The following is a 16,170-nucleotide window of genomic DNA, read 5'->3' as shown; positions in this document are numbered from 1 at the left end:
TATGTAAAAGTAAAGGGCACGGGGTGCATTTGTGCAAGTCACGCTTGTTATGATGCTCCCACAATAGCCCAGGCATAGTCAGGACACTACTCATTCAGATATGTTTGCACGCTGACCCCATTTCCAGCCCCCAGGGGAGCTGACTATCGCTGGAATCTGGAGAATATTCAGGTCAATGAATTAGCAGCAGCTGCTGTTGTGCTGCTCTCAAATCAGTGGATTGCAGGACATACCTGATCTGCATGCTGCTAGTTCAGTGCAGCCACGGAAATGTGCATAGATATTGCACAAGGCCTTGCAGTCCGTGTCTGCACCAGGAGTGTGTCTTCTGTGAAAGTTGTCACCTGAACACATATTGGTCCCAAAGCAGTGACGGCGTGTGAGAGCAATTGCCATGGTTACTACGATAATTGGTTAAGATTTTAAATTAAGGATATAAAATATACACAAAGGAAAGGCTGCTGCTTATGGGAAAGCAATGAGGGTAAATTCCCTTTTGATCTTAACTTCAAGCTCTCCAGCTGTAATAGCCAATTCGTGAGGTGGAAACATTAAAACCACATTTTGTTTTTCATTTAAAAGAGAAAAATATTTTGACCCTTTCCTTTGTTTGTACAAACAGCGTCGTGATTTATATAATGGACAGCAAAACTTGCCAAACCACCCAGGGCAGTCCAGAGACTCTGCCTTGTCAAGTAACTGCTCTGGTGATTGTCTAACCAACCTGCTGATATTCCTTTGTGTTCCTTTTGCTCCATACCAATCACACCCAGTGCAGGCCTGTTAGTGACGAGATTCTGCAGACACCAAGTGGTGTGTCACCAGGGCCAGAAGACGGCTCTGGCCCGTCACCTAGTTCACTTCCCAACCTCAGTAAATACTTCAGTGACTCAGTGGCTAGGCTCCATATCTGTGTAAGAGACTTTACACGGAATCCATGTGCGGTAGGACAATGCCCAAGGGTTCTAGAACTGCCGTCTCACCAATCATTTGTCATCAACTAACGGGTCAGCTTCAAGCCAGCAAACGCTTTGTTCTCATTAGATATCGGTTCTTCCCGACGGCGTATGTAAAAAGCGGCCTTAGCGAGCCCATGCTATCAAACCCCTCGTGAGACTTGTGCAACGTGGCTCTGCCAGCACTTCCTAATGGAAACACTGGAGGGACCCCAGCATGGCTCTGAACTGGGGCTTTTGATTTTTATTCTTCCGCAGCTACACGGAATGGAGTCAGAGTCAGATGCAGCTAAACCCGAGGGAGTCCAGCATGCTCCTGTCACGTTGGCAGGCAGGCCCGGGGCTGAGCACAGTTTCCATAGTCAGGCTTGCTGTAGCGATCTGCTGGGGAGAAGAGACCCAACCAAGCTCCAGCAGCTGAAAGCATCTCTTCAAAAGCCCCTGCATTCTGCTAGCTAGCAGGGTGGGGGGCAGCAGGCAGCTTTCCAGGAGGGGCAGAGCCTGGGAGCAGTGGGACAGGGGTGCTCTGGGGCTTGGCTGATAGGAGGCACAGATTAGACCTGGCTGCAGGAAGCCCTATTGGGTGGAGGTTTGGCATTTAAAGGGTGTGGGCTATTTTTACATTTGCTATCTTGGCTTTCCATAGAGCCTGGCTATTTAAACTCCCCCTAGCCAGGCAGAATCCTCTCCTGGCCTAGCTAGTGCTGTGATCACCTCACACCCCCAGACCCAAGGTTTCAAGCATTCTGAACCCCCCCACGCCAGCTGCTGCACCCCCAAGGGTCCTGCTGCCTGAGCACTACCGGAGGTGGACACACAGCTCTCAAAAGCTTCTGCAGTGGCATGCGAGGCTGAGTGACGACGTCCCTTTGAGAGAGCAGCTGTGAAATCTGCCAGTGGTAACTATTTCTTACACAGCCCTTGAAATGAACCAGCAGAGGAGGAGGGTTTCCCCTCCAAAGGCTCCTGCAGGAGGCATGTTCCTCCCACTCTGCTGACAACTGCCTGCCCAGCCAGCTCTCCTTGCTCGATCTCCACGGGTCCCTTTCAGCAGCTCTCTCCATCCCCATGGGAAATGCAGGCGGGGGCAGGACTAGGTTCCATGGGCTTTGGAACACCCAGGAGACGTCTGCCGGCCTGTCCGTCAGGAGGGAGGATGGGGCTGGAGCGTCTGTGTGCCCTGCTTGGCAGCCTTCCAACACACTGCTTTCATCAGCTACGGGCTGTAATCTGAAGGGGTAGAGATGCTGAGTCCAGGGCCCCTCTGCCTGCCATGTCTAAGTCCTGGGCACTGCACTGCCCATCAGCTGGGAAACATCTGCTGACAAATGTGGCAGCCCTGTCCAGCATGGCACAAAGGTCATCTTGACCCCTCCCCAACACACACGGAGACCCACGGGTGGAAGGTGGGTGGGGATACAGGGGCAGAGTTAAGGCTGCTGCTGAGTACCACAGAAATGCCTATCAATAAACAGAGACAGTCTGTCTATCTGTATTTCCAATACAGCCATCTCACAAGCAAAGGACAGTTCTGTTTGCTACCAGCGATAGGGAAGGGTTGGGTTTTGTGTCCCTGGGCATCCCAGGGTATCCTGCTCCCGCCCTGGCCCTCACTTGACCAATGCAGCTAGCGATAGCTGACACGCCTGCTCCGCCTCCTCCAGGAAGCCTGTCCTGTGGGTGCTCTCAGACCTCCGGTCAGTGCTAGGGGTCGTCATCATGCAGTTCCCAGCCAACCCCACTTGTGAATGCTCCGCTTCTCTTTGGACAGTGATTGGGCACCAGTTGAAAGCCATCCTGAGCCTAGATTTGCAGACTGGCTTTGGCCAAGACCTCGAATGCATTTGTATGTTGCTGTGGGAAAACTGGGTAGATTTAACCAGCTTTGGTATCCCTCTGCAATGGATCTGGAGTGTGCGTTGCCGGCCTATGAAAGGCCCCAGACTTGTGCAATGCTCTTAGACACACAAGAGCACATCTGGCTCATGTGGCTGTCCTCTCCTGCCTGTCTTATGCCCTGCCCACCATATAAGTACTTTTCATCATGGTGCTTGGTTATCAGACTTGTTGGCACCTTATTTATGACCCAGAATCATCACTTGCTGCCCTGTGGTCCCTGTGCCCAGTTGGCGGTGGTGGTGGTAGGGGTTTGTTTTTTTGCCAGGAGTTACACTGGAAGGGACTTACTTTAGTCTCCCACATTCTGCTGCTACATGAGTGGGAGCTGTTCGGGAGGGGGAGAGAGAGGGGGGTTGCTGACACTCGCTAAGGGCCCAGAGGTGGCTGCATTTTGGATGTTGTCATTACTGAGGATTTGATTCTGTTCTATTTTGTCAAAAGTGTGTTTGACTTTGTTAAGAATCTTCCTGTGAAAAGTCCCCGTGTAAGTGAACGTTAATTACCAAAGAGCTGCAGGGTATTTATAGCCCTGTCCTCCTGCCCATCACGGAAAATAAGATTAGAAGTTTTGTAATCTGCGGCGCACAGATCCATGATGTTTGAGTGACCTGCTTTTCTCACCCCTGATCATTTTATATTTGCTCTTTGTTGACCTTCTAGCATTTTGGCTCCACGTCCAGCAGGCTATGGGGGAACTTGTACAGGGTCCCAGTCAAGAGCTGAGACCCCCATTCCCAGCTGCAAAGAGAATGCAGCTATTTTGGGGACAGACGTCTAAGTGTTTTAATCACCAGGTGGGAGCATTAAACCCAGAGACAGGGTCATGGTCAGAGAACAGAGATTATCAGCACAGGTGAAATTCTACCCCCTCTGTGGAGGGCCAGTCCTGGGTCTGGACATGGTTATAGGGCTTATGTGGAATTTACGGCTTGCCTACACTTCGTGCTGTCTCTACCTAAGGAGAGACAATGCACACACACACCCCAGCACACCTGGGCGTAGCTCCCTGGAAGTCACCACAGCCACACTCACGTCAAATTTCTGACAGCATCACAGGGTTTGATTGAGAGCTTGGATTTGAGGAAGTTCTAAGCACCAGAAAGCAGGAGTTAGAATGGCATGGCCATGCTAGGCCATAACCAGCAGTGCTGGCTATCACTGGCCCAGGAACTGGTTTGTTTTCAGAACATCCTGGAATTCTGAGGTTACTCTGTAATAACCAATGAAAAGTACCCCAGTACTCCCGGATTTTACCATGCACAGAATGTGTCATCTGAAAACACACAGGGGCCTTGACGTCCACAGCCCTCTCACAAGCCTACATTCCTTAAACAAGGCGGAAGCTTGTCTTTCCACACATTTGAACAGCCTTATTTCTCCTGCAGGGCAGCCTAATCCATTTACATAACTATAGCCTGAACAAAGGCGACCGTGTTATCGCCCAGTTCCAAAAGCGCCTGGAACAAATCCTCATCAGCCCCACCTGCAACAGGGAGCAATATTTCCATCAAAAGTGAACATCCAGCCTCTTGCCCTTTGTTCCTGGGATAATAACGAACGGACGTTTGACTTCCCACTGTGATAAAGCTGTCATGTCGTTAGCAAGCCCAGGTTTTACAAATGAGAACAATTCTTTTAGCAGCCAAAGCAGGCTCTGTGCCGACTGTTTGTTGGATGGCGTTGTATCCAAGCCAGATGAGCCATTTCTCCCTCACTAGGGCCAGATGCTGCAAAGACTTAGGCAGGTGAATAACTTTATTCTCTCACTAAGGAAGTCCTGTGAATAGAGTCGCTCACCTGCACCAGCGTTGGCAGGATGGGACCCTAGGGCAGAAGACACGACACATACAGTTCAGCCAGCACTTTACACAGTATCCTGCCACTTGTAGAAGAAAGGACTAAAGAGACGCAAAAGGATTGTAATGTAATTGACCAGTGCAAGACACACCACGGGCCAGATTTTCCATTGCTGGCACCTGTAGTGGTGGTGTTATACACGCAGTTTGCACAGGTGTAAGTGACGACAGCCAGGTCCCATGGAGTGGAGAATCAGCACCTATAGATTTAGCAATCCAGGTATTGCAGGATATTCATTATTCACACAACAGTCCCAAAACTCATACAACTTGGAATCGGAAGTTAATATTTACATTTGCTACTATGTTCTTGTTAGTATTTATTCTCAGCAATGCCCGCTATGTTTTAGGTGCTTTCCAAACAGTCTTGGCACTGAGGAATTCACAATCTAAGGAAAATTCAATTCGATTCTAGAATTAGATCCTAAGGAATCTTTCCTGGGGTAAGAAAGCCTTTTGCTTGGTTTACAAAAATAAAATTAGCTGTAATCATAGAATATGAGGGTTGGAAGGGACCTCAGGAGGTCATCTAATACAACCCCCTGCTTAAAGCAGGACCAATCCCCAGACAGATTTTTGCCCCAGATTCCTAAATGGCCCCCTCAAGGATTGAGCTCACAACCCTGGGTTTAGCAGGCCAATGCTCAAACCAGTGAGCTATCCCTCTCCCCCAGATACTGTGCAGTGGCAGTATCATGTGTCAGCCAAAAATTGTATAAATGTATAAAAAGGGGAATCTTAATATGAATCTGCAAATTTGCCATAAGATCTAGTCATTGCTAGCCAGCAGATCAGACACATTAATTTTCGCTACAGGATGGGAGGGCAAAGTTAGAGAAATGTTAGTAATGCTGTAATTACAGCTTTAGGTGTGTGGACTCCATAAACCCAAGACTTGGGTTACCTCTATTGTGCACAAGCTGAAGAACAACCAAATGCTATAATTGCTCTAGATATTCTGACACAACCAACACACGCGCAGAAACCAGCCAACTGAACTCCCTGCAAATCCATCCCCTAAAAACAAAATTCTCTTACTTTGGACAGTGCCCTAAGAGAAGTCGCAATGAAGGGAAATCTCCTTTGGCTGCAGCATAGTGAACAGGTAACGCTCCTGTGTCCGTGGCTAACATCGGGTCGCTGGCTCCAAATCGCAGTAGCCAGTCTATTACTTCGTGGTGACCAAAGCGGGCTGCGAGATGCAGGATAGTGGCACCGGAATTGTCTGTGTCCTGCAGAAATGAAACAAGACAGTTCCTATTAGGACCTGCTCCTCGTGACACTGCAATGAGTGGGCAGCGAGGTTTTCTGGACTGCACACTCAGGTGTACGCAACTGTGGCAGAACCTCCAGCCCTGCTTAGCAGCAGTATTTTATCAGTGGCTGCAAACCTGGGAAACTGCAACGGGATCCTGCCCCAAGCGTAACGTGGCCCCTGTGAGACGAGTTCAGGGGGCTGAGCCAGGTTCCTGTGTCCACATCACACATGCACACCCTACCCGGGATTAAAGAAATAGCCTCCTTCTTGGGAGCCTCAGCCGAGAGGCCAAGGGCTAGAGGAGGCCTGGAGTGTGACAGCCGCTCCAGGCCAGAGGGCAGGCACAACGGCAGGGTGGGGAAGGCTGCACCAGTTCTGGGGACAAAGAGAGGCCTTCAGTAGCACCAAGTTCACAGATGCAGAAGGGAAGAACAGCCGCAGGAGGGACCCCACCTATGAAATGGGAACCGATGGGGGTGGGGAGAGGGAGCAGCACCGAGCTAGTAAAGCAACACAAACCAAAGCAGCCGGTATCCAGAGGACCGTGCATGCCAGTGTGCCAATCCTGGGGGCGCAGAGAGACGACGTGCAGGCTAGAAGCAAACACTGGATATTGTGAGACCCTCTGAAGTCCCACCTCTCATCCCTTTGTGCTGCCTGCTCCAGACAGAACGCCATGTGACTGCGCTCCTGACCTTCCCGGACACAGAGGAACCCCATAGAGCCGGTGCAGAGCCCTTAGCCATCAATAGACAGGGCTGGGTGCGAGGGCTGTGGTCCCCGTGGGCTGTTCTGAGCCATACGGGGACAAACCACAAAGCAGCTTCTGAGGGGCCTCAGGGTAGGAGACCTTTGCTCTCCCTTCCCAGCTCCGCCAGGCTGGAATATTCAGCCCACTGGGTCTATTTGCATGCGTAAGAGCTACTGGCAGTGACTGAGAGATGGAATCAGGGCATCGGAGCACAATACAACACTAGGTCTGGGACCTTAGCCCTCTCCTGGGAAACTTCAAACAAGAAATGAGCCAGGCAGGTCGGGAGCCAGACGCTAGGCCTGCTCTATCACGGAGGAGGCACACTTCTGCGATCAAGGCCTTGGTTGGACAAAGTCAGCGTTGAAAGTTCCATGACTCCTAACAGAGCTGAGAGCCTTACACTCGCTTTGCCCCAGCATCTGAGCCTCTTAATTCTTCCAGCTTCTCATCTGGTGACTTTTCACAGAGTGCAATAACCCACGTGCTTTTGGGGAGACTTACAGAACTCTGACAACAAGCTAGGACCTTGCTGTGACGCAACAGGGAGCGGGCAGATTTGACCTGGGAATGTTGCAGGAGAGTTACATTGGGGATGGGGGACTTCCCTTGAAGAAAGATACCTGAGCTGTAACCTAAGCCAGGAAGGGAGCTGGGAGAAGTGACACCTTCTGGCCGGGAGACTGGACAAAGGAGAGGAGGAGCTGGGGGAGGGGAGAGAGCTGCTGGAGGAGTTTTTTTAGTTTCAGTTTTGTGCTGGGTGGTGGAACGCAGGGAACCCCAAGGCTGGGGTCTAAGCTCCCTGTCCCCCAGAAGGACTTGACTGAGGGGTCCTGGTTGTACCTACACACTCTGTTTTAGACTGCATTCCTATTGTCCAATAAACCTTCCGTTTTACTGGCTGCCTGAGAGTCACGGTGAATCCCAGGAAGAGGGGTGCAGGGCCCTGACTCCCCCACACTCCGTGACGCAAGAAATGCTGTAGGGGCATCTAGAACCCCAAACTCTAGGAGAAGGGGAGGAGGGGGACTAAGATACTCAAGAGAAGAGATGTTGCCCCCGTAACGCATGCACAGTGACTTATCCACAACTTAGGCAATAAAGAACCTTTTTCATATTCACATGCTCAGATTGCCTGGCCCCAGCCCTACAGCTCTTCCCTGCACACGTTACCACAACCCTGTCCTTTCCTAAGCCCTCATGTATTGATCACAGGCAACTACATCTCATCAAAATCCAAGAGCAGGAAGGATGAAATAAGTTCTCTCTGCTGTGTTTAACCGCGTATCTTGCAGTGTTGCCAACTCAAGTGATTTTATTGCAAGTCTCATGATATTGGGTGACTTACTTAAAGATCCAGCTCCTGGAGTCAGGTGATTACATGAGGATCTGAGCCTTCATTAACAAAAAGGAAGTTTCTAGCCCACGTGGCTGGTGAGTAAAACTTGAATGTGTGCCCTGAGTGCACCAAAGAACAATAACCCAACATATATTATTCTTTTAAAATCTCATGATTTTAAAGCTGGCCTTGTGAGCGCTGCGGCCTGACTCATGATTCTTGACTGTAGGGAGTTGGCAATACTGCACTTAGCCATTAATGCTGAGACATGAGCTGGGTCATTTCCACATGCTGTAGTACCTCCAGGTGAAAATGAAAGGGCTATTTAAAAAATAGCAACATATAGACTTTTGGAGACTACAGCACCTCTGAGTTACATGGGAATGTATGTGCAAGCCACTGACACTCAAGACCTCCTACCCCGTAATTTATTACATTTAAACTGAAAGCACATTTGGGAGTCTATGTTCAGTCATCCCCTTAACAGATACTTCTGCCCAGGAATGGACAATTCGCTGATTGTTCTTCCTGGGCACTGACCTGCCTATTAACGGGAACGGCATTCCACCTCTCCATTGGTCCCGCCCCAGGGAGAGCTGGCATTGTACTGCGTGGCCACAGCAGGAGAGTCACGCCGTGCTGGCTGCTTTGGCATGCAGTCGCTTGGTTACTGCACAGCTCCACTGCGGTCACCAGTGCTCAGGACAATGTAGAACAGCAAGTGGAATTCGTCCAAGATGGCTCCTAATAGTGCTGAGCCTGCCCTTCCACCTGATCATCTCTCCCCGCCCCCCAGTCCTTCCGCCTGATCATTTCTCCCCGCCTCCCAGATGGCTTTTTAAGTCACAGGAACATCACATGTTTTCACCTCTCAACCTGCATCATGCAAGCAGCTTATCCCTCAAGTGTCTGCACCGATTGCAGAACCACGTGTAAGAACCATGCAGACAGAATGCAGTGTGCTGCCCGAAGGCACGAACCATTTACATTTCAGCCTTCCTGCCTCCAGACCATGCCACGGCGTGCGGTAGGAATCTGGGGTGCTTGTCGTTAGTTTCAGTGGGGTTCAGCAATGTCTGGGCCACACAGAAATACTGCGTCCAGCCTTGTGGCCAGCGTTTAATCTGATCACTGAACTTTGACTGCATGACTGACAAGAACAGTAACAAACAGAGCTTAAGCTGAGTAACCCAGCCACAGCAATCACACCCCGGATGCTTTGGGGATACTGAATGCCTAGAGGAAATAGTCACTTTATTTGGTTTTATCCTTGCATACACTAGGGCCAAACCCTGAGGTCTGGACTCTAGTAAACACCTGCTGAAGTCAATAACATTTATATGCAAGACCCGCTGGTATGTAAATACAATACGAGCTGAGTAAAAACTAGATTCAGCCGCGAGTGTCACTGAATTGCCAAGTACATTCTTCCCAATCACCTCGGGGTCCAGTGCGAGGTTTCTGAAGGTCATTAGACTGCAGGAATTTCAGGTGTTACACAATTTCGATGAGGTACCTGGTGCCTCTGAAAGGGGCACTGGGCACTGGAGGAGACAGAGTGTCTGCGATGCTCCAGCAGACTGGCTAGTGGAGACAGCAGGACTTGTAACTCAGCCTATAAGTTTGGAGGGGAGGAGTGGGCAGGGCAAGTCCTGCTGGATCCAGTCCTGAGTGATCTTCTCCACATAGTGTGGGAGAGTGTAACTAACTCCACACTCACGTTCTCTCTTGCAGCTCCCTGGGATCACAGCCTGGGGCCTCTCCAGAGTAGAAACGGCCTAGCCCGGCAGGCTGCGTCTGTGGTGGACACATCCCTGCCGGAGACCAGCAAGGGACCAAATTCATTCGAGTGTGACCTAAGCCCCACTTGAACCCCGGCCACCAAGTGTAAACTAGTGTTTTAGCTGAGTGTGCTAGCTAGTCCCTCGCCCACTGGGCCCCCTGTCCTGTCACTGTCACCCACTCTGCCACCCCCGCCCACATTCATCCCCCTCCGCCACCCGCTGTGACACCTGCCTTCACACACACTCATTCACTAGGGAAACTGCCTGCTAGGGAGAGACCCGATCATCGCCAGCCCTAGCGAGGGCTCAGGAGATGGGAGAAGGCTAGGTGTGCAGGAGGGGCTTGGCCCAAGTCAGAGCTTTGCAGACACACAGCCTTCTCCTTTGCCCAGAGGCAACTGTTCACCAGCTGGCAGAACCCATTACCCCTTGGCCCAGCCAGGCCTCACTGTGTGTGTGGCCCAGTCCAGGCTGACTGCCCCTGCGATGCGTCTGATCCAAACACCCTGGGACGTTGGGACAGTTGGGAGCTGGCTCTGAATATCATGGCTGTGCTGCAGAAACCAACCCTCTGCGGGTCTGGCTTCCAAAGCTCCCAAGCTGCAACTTCCAGTGCGGCAGCCTGGGGCGTCCCCTCTCCAACGTCTGATCAGTAGCTCCCCCCACAGCATTGAAAGGGGTTTCCAATGGGTGTGGCCCAGGCACAACACTGATCATTTGTCCCCTCTCTTCAGAAAGGCACAAAGGCTCACGTTCGCCTGACACACCTGCACTATAGGAAGCGCCCTGAAAGTGGCAATGCAGGTTAACGGGCTCCAAGCCTGGGTCCCTTGGGGAGGGACTGGTCTGCTGATCACCACAGAGCTTGAGCCCCGTCCTGTGAGCACAGCCACAGTTCAGCACCGGCCTGGGAGTCAGAGCTTGGGGAGCTCCAATCCTGACTATGGCACTGACTCCCTCTGTGGGGTAGCACAGCCCTTCCGCCGCGGCTCTGTCAAAGCAGAGCCAACACTGACTGCAGCGGCTTCCCAGGCCTGAGCAGAGAAGGAAAGTGACCCCTGTGTACGTGTTCATGCTGCAAAGCACCTTTCAGCCGGACCGTGCGCCATTCTTGTGAACATTTGAGGCCCTGACTTTTCTTAGCACAATTGGCCACCGAAAACGGCTGCTTAGCATCAACCCCCGATGATCTGATAGCAGCTCGTTCCAGGCTGTGTCATGGACTGTAAAATGGGCAGTTCCCAGCTTGCACCATGCTGGGCAGGCCAGTGGAATTAACCCACACAAGGAGAACGGTGAAATTACAATTTGAAATTGACGCTGTCGGTTAGTGACATGAGCTCCATAGCCATGTGCATTTTGCAAACTGTGGGGAAACCCTGACCCTCTTGACCCAGTGAAGCCAATGGTGAAAGTCCTAGGGAGTCCAGCAGGGGCAGGATTTCACCCATATTTGCCATTGTGAATCGTTAATATCATGTTGTCAGGGACCTGCAGCCCAAGAGTTGGTGGCTGAAGAAATTCAATAATTTCAGCAAACAGATAAATCAGCGACTCTCACAATCTGTTCCCGGACAACAAGACAAGACAAGAGGAAGGTGAAATTTGCTGCATTCATGATTGGAGGGTGTTTGTGGCGAGTGAGGAGTGACTGTTTGTAAAGCGCTATGGAGATGATGAACAGCGCTTGGTAAATGTCATGTCTGGTTGTTAGGACCAATTCGGTGGGTCCACAGGACAGGCTGCACCACCAGTGAGCACCAGGATTCCTGCTTGGAAGGGAGCAGGCAGGCGAGGAAGATAAGGCTGTCCAGCAATGCCTATGTGCAGCCACCACGCAAAGGGACTGTGGGGCTCTCAGCACCAGGTCCCTTCCCTCCACCCTTTAGCTGCCTTGGCTATTCAGAGCGCAAGCTCCTGGGCCCGGCTGTGTCTCTGCCTGGGCCCAGGGCCTTGAGAAATACAAATGACGACGCGTCACCCAGACATCATCCATCCTTCTGTCTAGGTCAGGGCTGGAATCCAGCACCAAAGTGAAGGGCAGCATGTGGGGCCTGAGGAGCAGGACCATCCTCCCACCTCAGCAATGCGTGGGGCTGGAGACATGGCACACAGCCTGGCACCGACAGGCCCTGGGAGGCAGGTGGAAGGAAGTGGAGGCCTGGAAAGGGGAAGCGAGTGCCCCAAGGCCACAAAGGGGCTGTGTGTGGGAGGCCCTGGCCCCAAACTCAGCCCACTGCTCTCCTACCCGTGGAGAGTTGTCAGCTCCAGGCCAAGTCCCGCACAAGGGAGCTAACTGTGTTCCTTCAGGCGGACACGACAGGCCCCAGGGAAACAGCTCCTTGATGCTACCGATGGGGGGGGGGGGGGAAGAGGGGCAGGGAAGCCAGCAAGGGACCATCCTGCCAGAGGCCTCTTGCATTTGTGGAAACCAGCTTCTCCGACACAGGCGACCCCATTCCTCAAAGACAAAGGTGAACAATCCCGTGTCCAGACACACATGCCCCAGCTGGGTCAGTCTCCACCCTGCCTGCCTGGGCAGCTGCAGAAGCTCAGGGCAGGAGAGGGCCTGCTCCCCTTAATCCAGCTTTTGTTACATTCGCCTTGTCTGCGGCCATCCGAGAGCTCCATGGGGCGGCCGGGAGCACCAGGCCAGTCCCAAGCCCTGGGTGACATGTACCCAGCGCGGCTGCCCGCCCAGAGGGGCAGTGCCCGGCACTGGAGTGCTGCTCGCCCCGCATGTCCTCTGCGAGAGGGCACAGCCCAGCCCCATCCCAGTGCAGGCGGGGAGCTGGTCCTGGGCCCTGCCAGGCGAGAGGCCCCAGCACCGTCACCCCCACAGCAGGCGGCCCCGGGTACCCTAGAGGCAGGGCTGGGCTGGGGCTGGGACCTGCGCCAGGCCGGGCTGAGCCCGGGGAGGGGAGCCGCGCGCAGTGCCCACCTGAACGCAGCAGCCTCCCTGGGTCAGCAGCCACTGGAGACAGGCCAGGTTGCCGGTGGCCGCCGCGTCGTGGCCCGGGGTGGCCCCGTTGCGGGCCCGGCTATTGCCCCGCAGCGCCGCCTCCTCCACCAGGTAGCGCAGGCAGTTGAGCTTGCCGGCCCGGGCGGCGTGGTGAGCGGGCGAGGCGCCCAGCGGGTCCCGGAGCCCCGGCCGCAGCAGCCCCGCCGCCTGCAGGGACTTCAGGGTGTCCACGTCCCCCTGGCGAGCGGCGAGCAGAGCCCGCTCCAGGGCCATCTCCTCGGCCGGGGGAGCCGGAGCCGCCGGCCCCTCACCAGCCCGGAGGCGCCATGGGGCTGCCCGGAGCGCCGAGCCGCCGGAATGCGCTTAGCTCCCGGGAGGTGGCAGCTGCCAGCAAGCCCCGGGAAGGAGCTGCCGGCCGGGCACTGCGAGATCTGTGCCCCGGGATCCCTCCTGCCCTGCCCTGCGCCCCCCAGGATCCCTCCTGCCCTGCCCTGCGCCCCCCGGACTCCTCCTGCCCTGCGCCCCCCGGGATCCCTCCTGCCCTGCGCTGCGCCCCCCGGACCCCTTCTGTCCTGCGCCCCCGCGACCTCTCCTGCGCTGCGCCCCCCGGGACTACTCCTGCGCTGCGCCCCCCGGGACCCCTCCCGCGCTGCGCCCCGAGGAGCTGTCCGTCGTGTCTCCTGCCCGGAGACTTGCGCCTTGGGGGGTCTCTCGCTCCGGCTGTCAGGCTGGCTGGGGCTCCCGGGCACTCCGAGGCGCACAGCGCAGCATGGCCCCTGGTCTTGGCACTTCCCGCCCCCCAGGGTCAGACTCCAGCGGCCGCCCCGCTCCCTGCCTCCGGACTCTGGGGAACAGCAGCCAGGCGGCGGCAGGAGCTCGCAGCGATCCCACCCCCAGGACGGCTCCTCCTTCCCTCGGTGTCTGTCTGGGGAATCGCAGGAGCCGCTGTGATCTTCCCCTCCCCTGCGCTTCCCGCCCAGCTCCTCCTGCTGACCCCCACCCACTGCTAATCCCCAGGGCCAGGAAGGGGTTAAACTCCGCCGAGGCTCCTGGCTGCCTGGGGACCTGGCTAGAGTCACTGGACTCCGGGCATGCAGCAGCAGGGCTGGCAGAAGGGCCCCAGGCAGTTCCTGGCAGGAGCTGTCGGGAGGGGAGATGCCCCAGTGACTAGCAGGGGCCAAGGGTGTGTTGGAAGCACACAGTGGCAAGCGTATCTGTGTGCCTCTGACACTAGAGTCCATGCCCTGCAGGGCTGTTGCCTGGGAGCCAACGCTGGCCCTACCCCAATGGTTTTGTGGCCCTTTCCCTGCTTGCTAGCCGGCCCTGGTCTCTGCAAATGGCCCAAGTCCATTCCTGCCTATAACCACAACCCTTCCACTGTACACTGTTGGTGGTATGTGACTGGTCACTGAAGTCACATGGTATTGTGGGGTACAGACGTCAGGGCCTTGCAGAGCCGTGTCCCATTGAAGGAGGAATCAGTGATGGGGAGTTGGGGTCTTTTCTTGATGTAGTCTAGATACACAGTCCTAGAACAGAGCAAGTCACAAACGGCACCAGCAAACCCCCCTGCCAGGAACCTCAGCCCAACACCAATGCCTGGTTCCCAAGAAACAACTCTGCCCCAAGACTTTGCTCTGGCTAGAGTGATTACAGCAGAGAGCTAACTCCCTTGCTGTTTGCCACAGCTCCCCAAAAGAAATCACATCACAAAACTCACAACACCACAACCTTTCATCCAAGATTGTGCACTGCTCCCACACCGAGACGAAGGCTATTTGTACGGGTGCCATCTGGTGGCTGCTGCCCTCAGAGTGGTGTCCATGTTCCCTGTCTCAAACGTAGAGCTTCTATAACAGAATAAAGACACGTGGGACTAGTGGTAATTATGATGGTGATTCTTTGTGTTACGGCAGCACCCAGAGGCCTCCCTCCAGATCAGGCCCCGATGTGCTGGGTGCTGCACACCCAGAGGAGCACGTGGCCTATTCTAGTTTGGGTGTGATTGCAGGAGCTCCTTCCTCTAACCCGAATGGGACTAGACCCCTGCTTGCGAAGGAGATACGGCCAAACTGAGCAGCTGTTCGGGACTTGCCCATAAAACCGGTTTGCAACATTGAACCAGCTGTAACCCCGGATCACGTGCAGTATGTGAGTAATTACACAAGAGACGTTTGGTCTGCTGGCCATTGGATGCTCTCCCTAGCTTGTTCATGTCACGCTGCCCGCAGTGACTTAAGAGCGAGTCCCATGGCAGGGCAGACTGTTCGGAAGCCCAAAATGGATGTGAGTTGTGTACTTAGATTTCACCAACTAATGATCTAGTGTAAACTCCTCAGGCACTATAACAGCCTGAGCAGGTAGTCACAGACAGTCCCCTTGGAAACTCCGGTCTATCTCACAACCAAAGTGAGCTTACCTTTGTGAGAGATGGTCAGGTTATTCCCAGTCCCAAAGGATCAGTCACTTACCCCACCAGAGACAAGGCTTGTAGCCAGTCCTATAATAAACTATCTAAAGATTTATTAAGTAGGAAAAGGAAACGAGAGTTATTGACAAGGTTAATGCAGGTAAAGGCACACACACAAATGAGTTACAATCTTAATTCAAAAATAAGAACAGTGGCTTCTCTACTCAGCCAGCTCTATATGACTGTTAGGGCTAACCCAGGCTGAACAGCTGGGGATCTCTCGCCTATGCCTAGAGACCTCGTCCCCCAGAGTCCAAGCAGCAGCGAGACATAGTTCCTTCTTGTTAGGGGGTTTGATCGCCCTCCTCCCTTGTGCTCTGAGCTGCCAGATCAGCTGATGGAAGAAATCCACTTGCATGACTGATCTTCAAGGTGGGGGAGGGCAAATATCTGTTGTCCTCTTTATCCTCCCAAACTGTCCATCTGACGTCGAGGGTCCTTTCCCGTGGGGCAGGATGTGGCGCCGTTTGTTGCAGATTAGCATGTCACACTAGTTAATGTCTCTCTCCTGTCTGGTGACTTAGATTTTCACAGTACAACAGCTGGAATGTTACCTTACAGTATGGGAGACAGCTGTTATAAGTGAGATTAACGCGGGAAGCAACTCACAAGCATTCAATAAAGTCTAAACACTAAACACATTTGTATACCTATGTTAACAATACTAACACCCAGGTGAGCCAGACTGGCTCCAGCTATTTATAAGTCAGGGCTCCCTGGAGGCACGGGGACCTTGGCATGAGCTGGCACCTGGTCTGCCAGTGTCACAGTCTATATGACACATTATGTCCACACACACAAAAGTGCTCCCCACACTACCCAGGACTAACAACCACCCTTTGCATCAGACTTTCTTTAAAGAAGGCAAAGCACCCTGTGCGCTTCTATTGTCCCA

General features: G+C 53.7%; 1 protein-coding gene across 1 annotated transcript in view; it reads right to left on the bottom strand.

Moving 5' to 3' along the window:
- Positions 1 to 13,078, bottom strand: part of ESPN (espin) — a 74,095-nt gene extending 61,017 nt beyond the window's left edge. The window contains exons 1-2 of the mRNA XM_065421383.1: positions 12,785 to 13,078; positions 5,750 to 5,943 (exon numbers count right to left, since the gene is read on the bottom strand). Coding sequence (XP_065277455.1) covers positions 5,750 to 5,943; positions 12,785 to 13,078 — 488 coding nt within the window. The remainder of the gene's footprint in view (positions 1 to 5,749; positions 5,944 to 12,784) is intronic.
- Between the last annotated feature and the right edge of the window lie 3,092 nt (positions 13,079 to 16,170).

Source organism: Emys orbicularis, chromosome 22, assembly GCF_028017835.1.
Source record: "Emys orbicularis isolate rEmyOrb1 chromosome 22, rEmyOrb1.hap1, whole genome shotgun sequence".
Classification (NCBI taxonomy): domain Eukaryota; kingdom Metazoa; phylum Chordata; order Testudines; family Emydidae; genus Emys; species Emys orbicularis.
The sequence above is the reverse complement of the archived record's forward strand: the minus strand, read 5'-3'. Positions and strand labels throughout refer to the sequence as shown.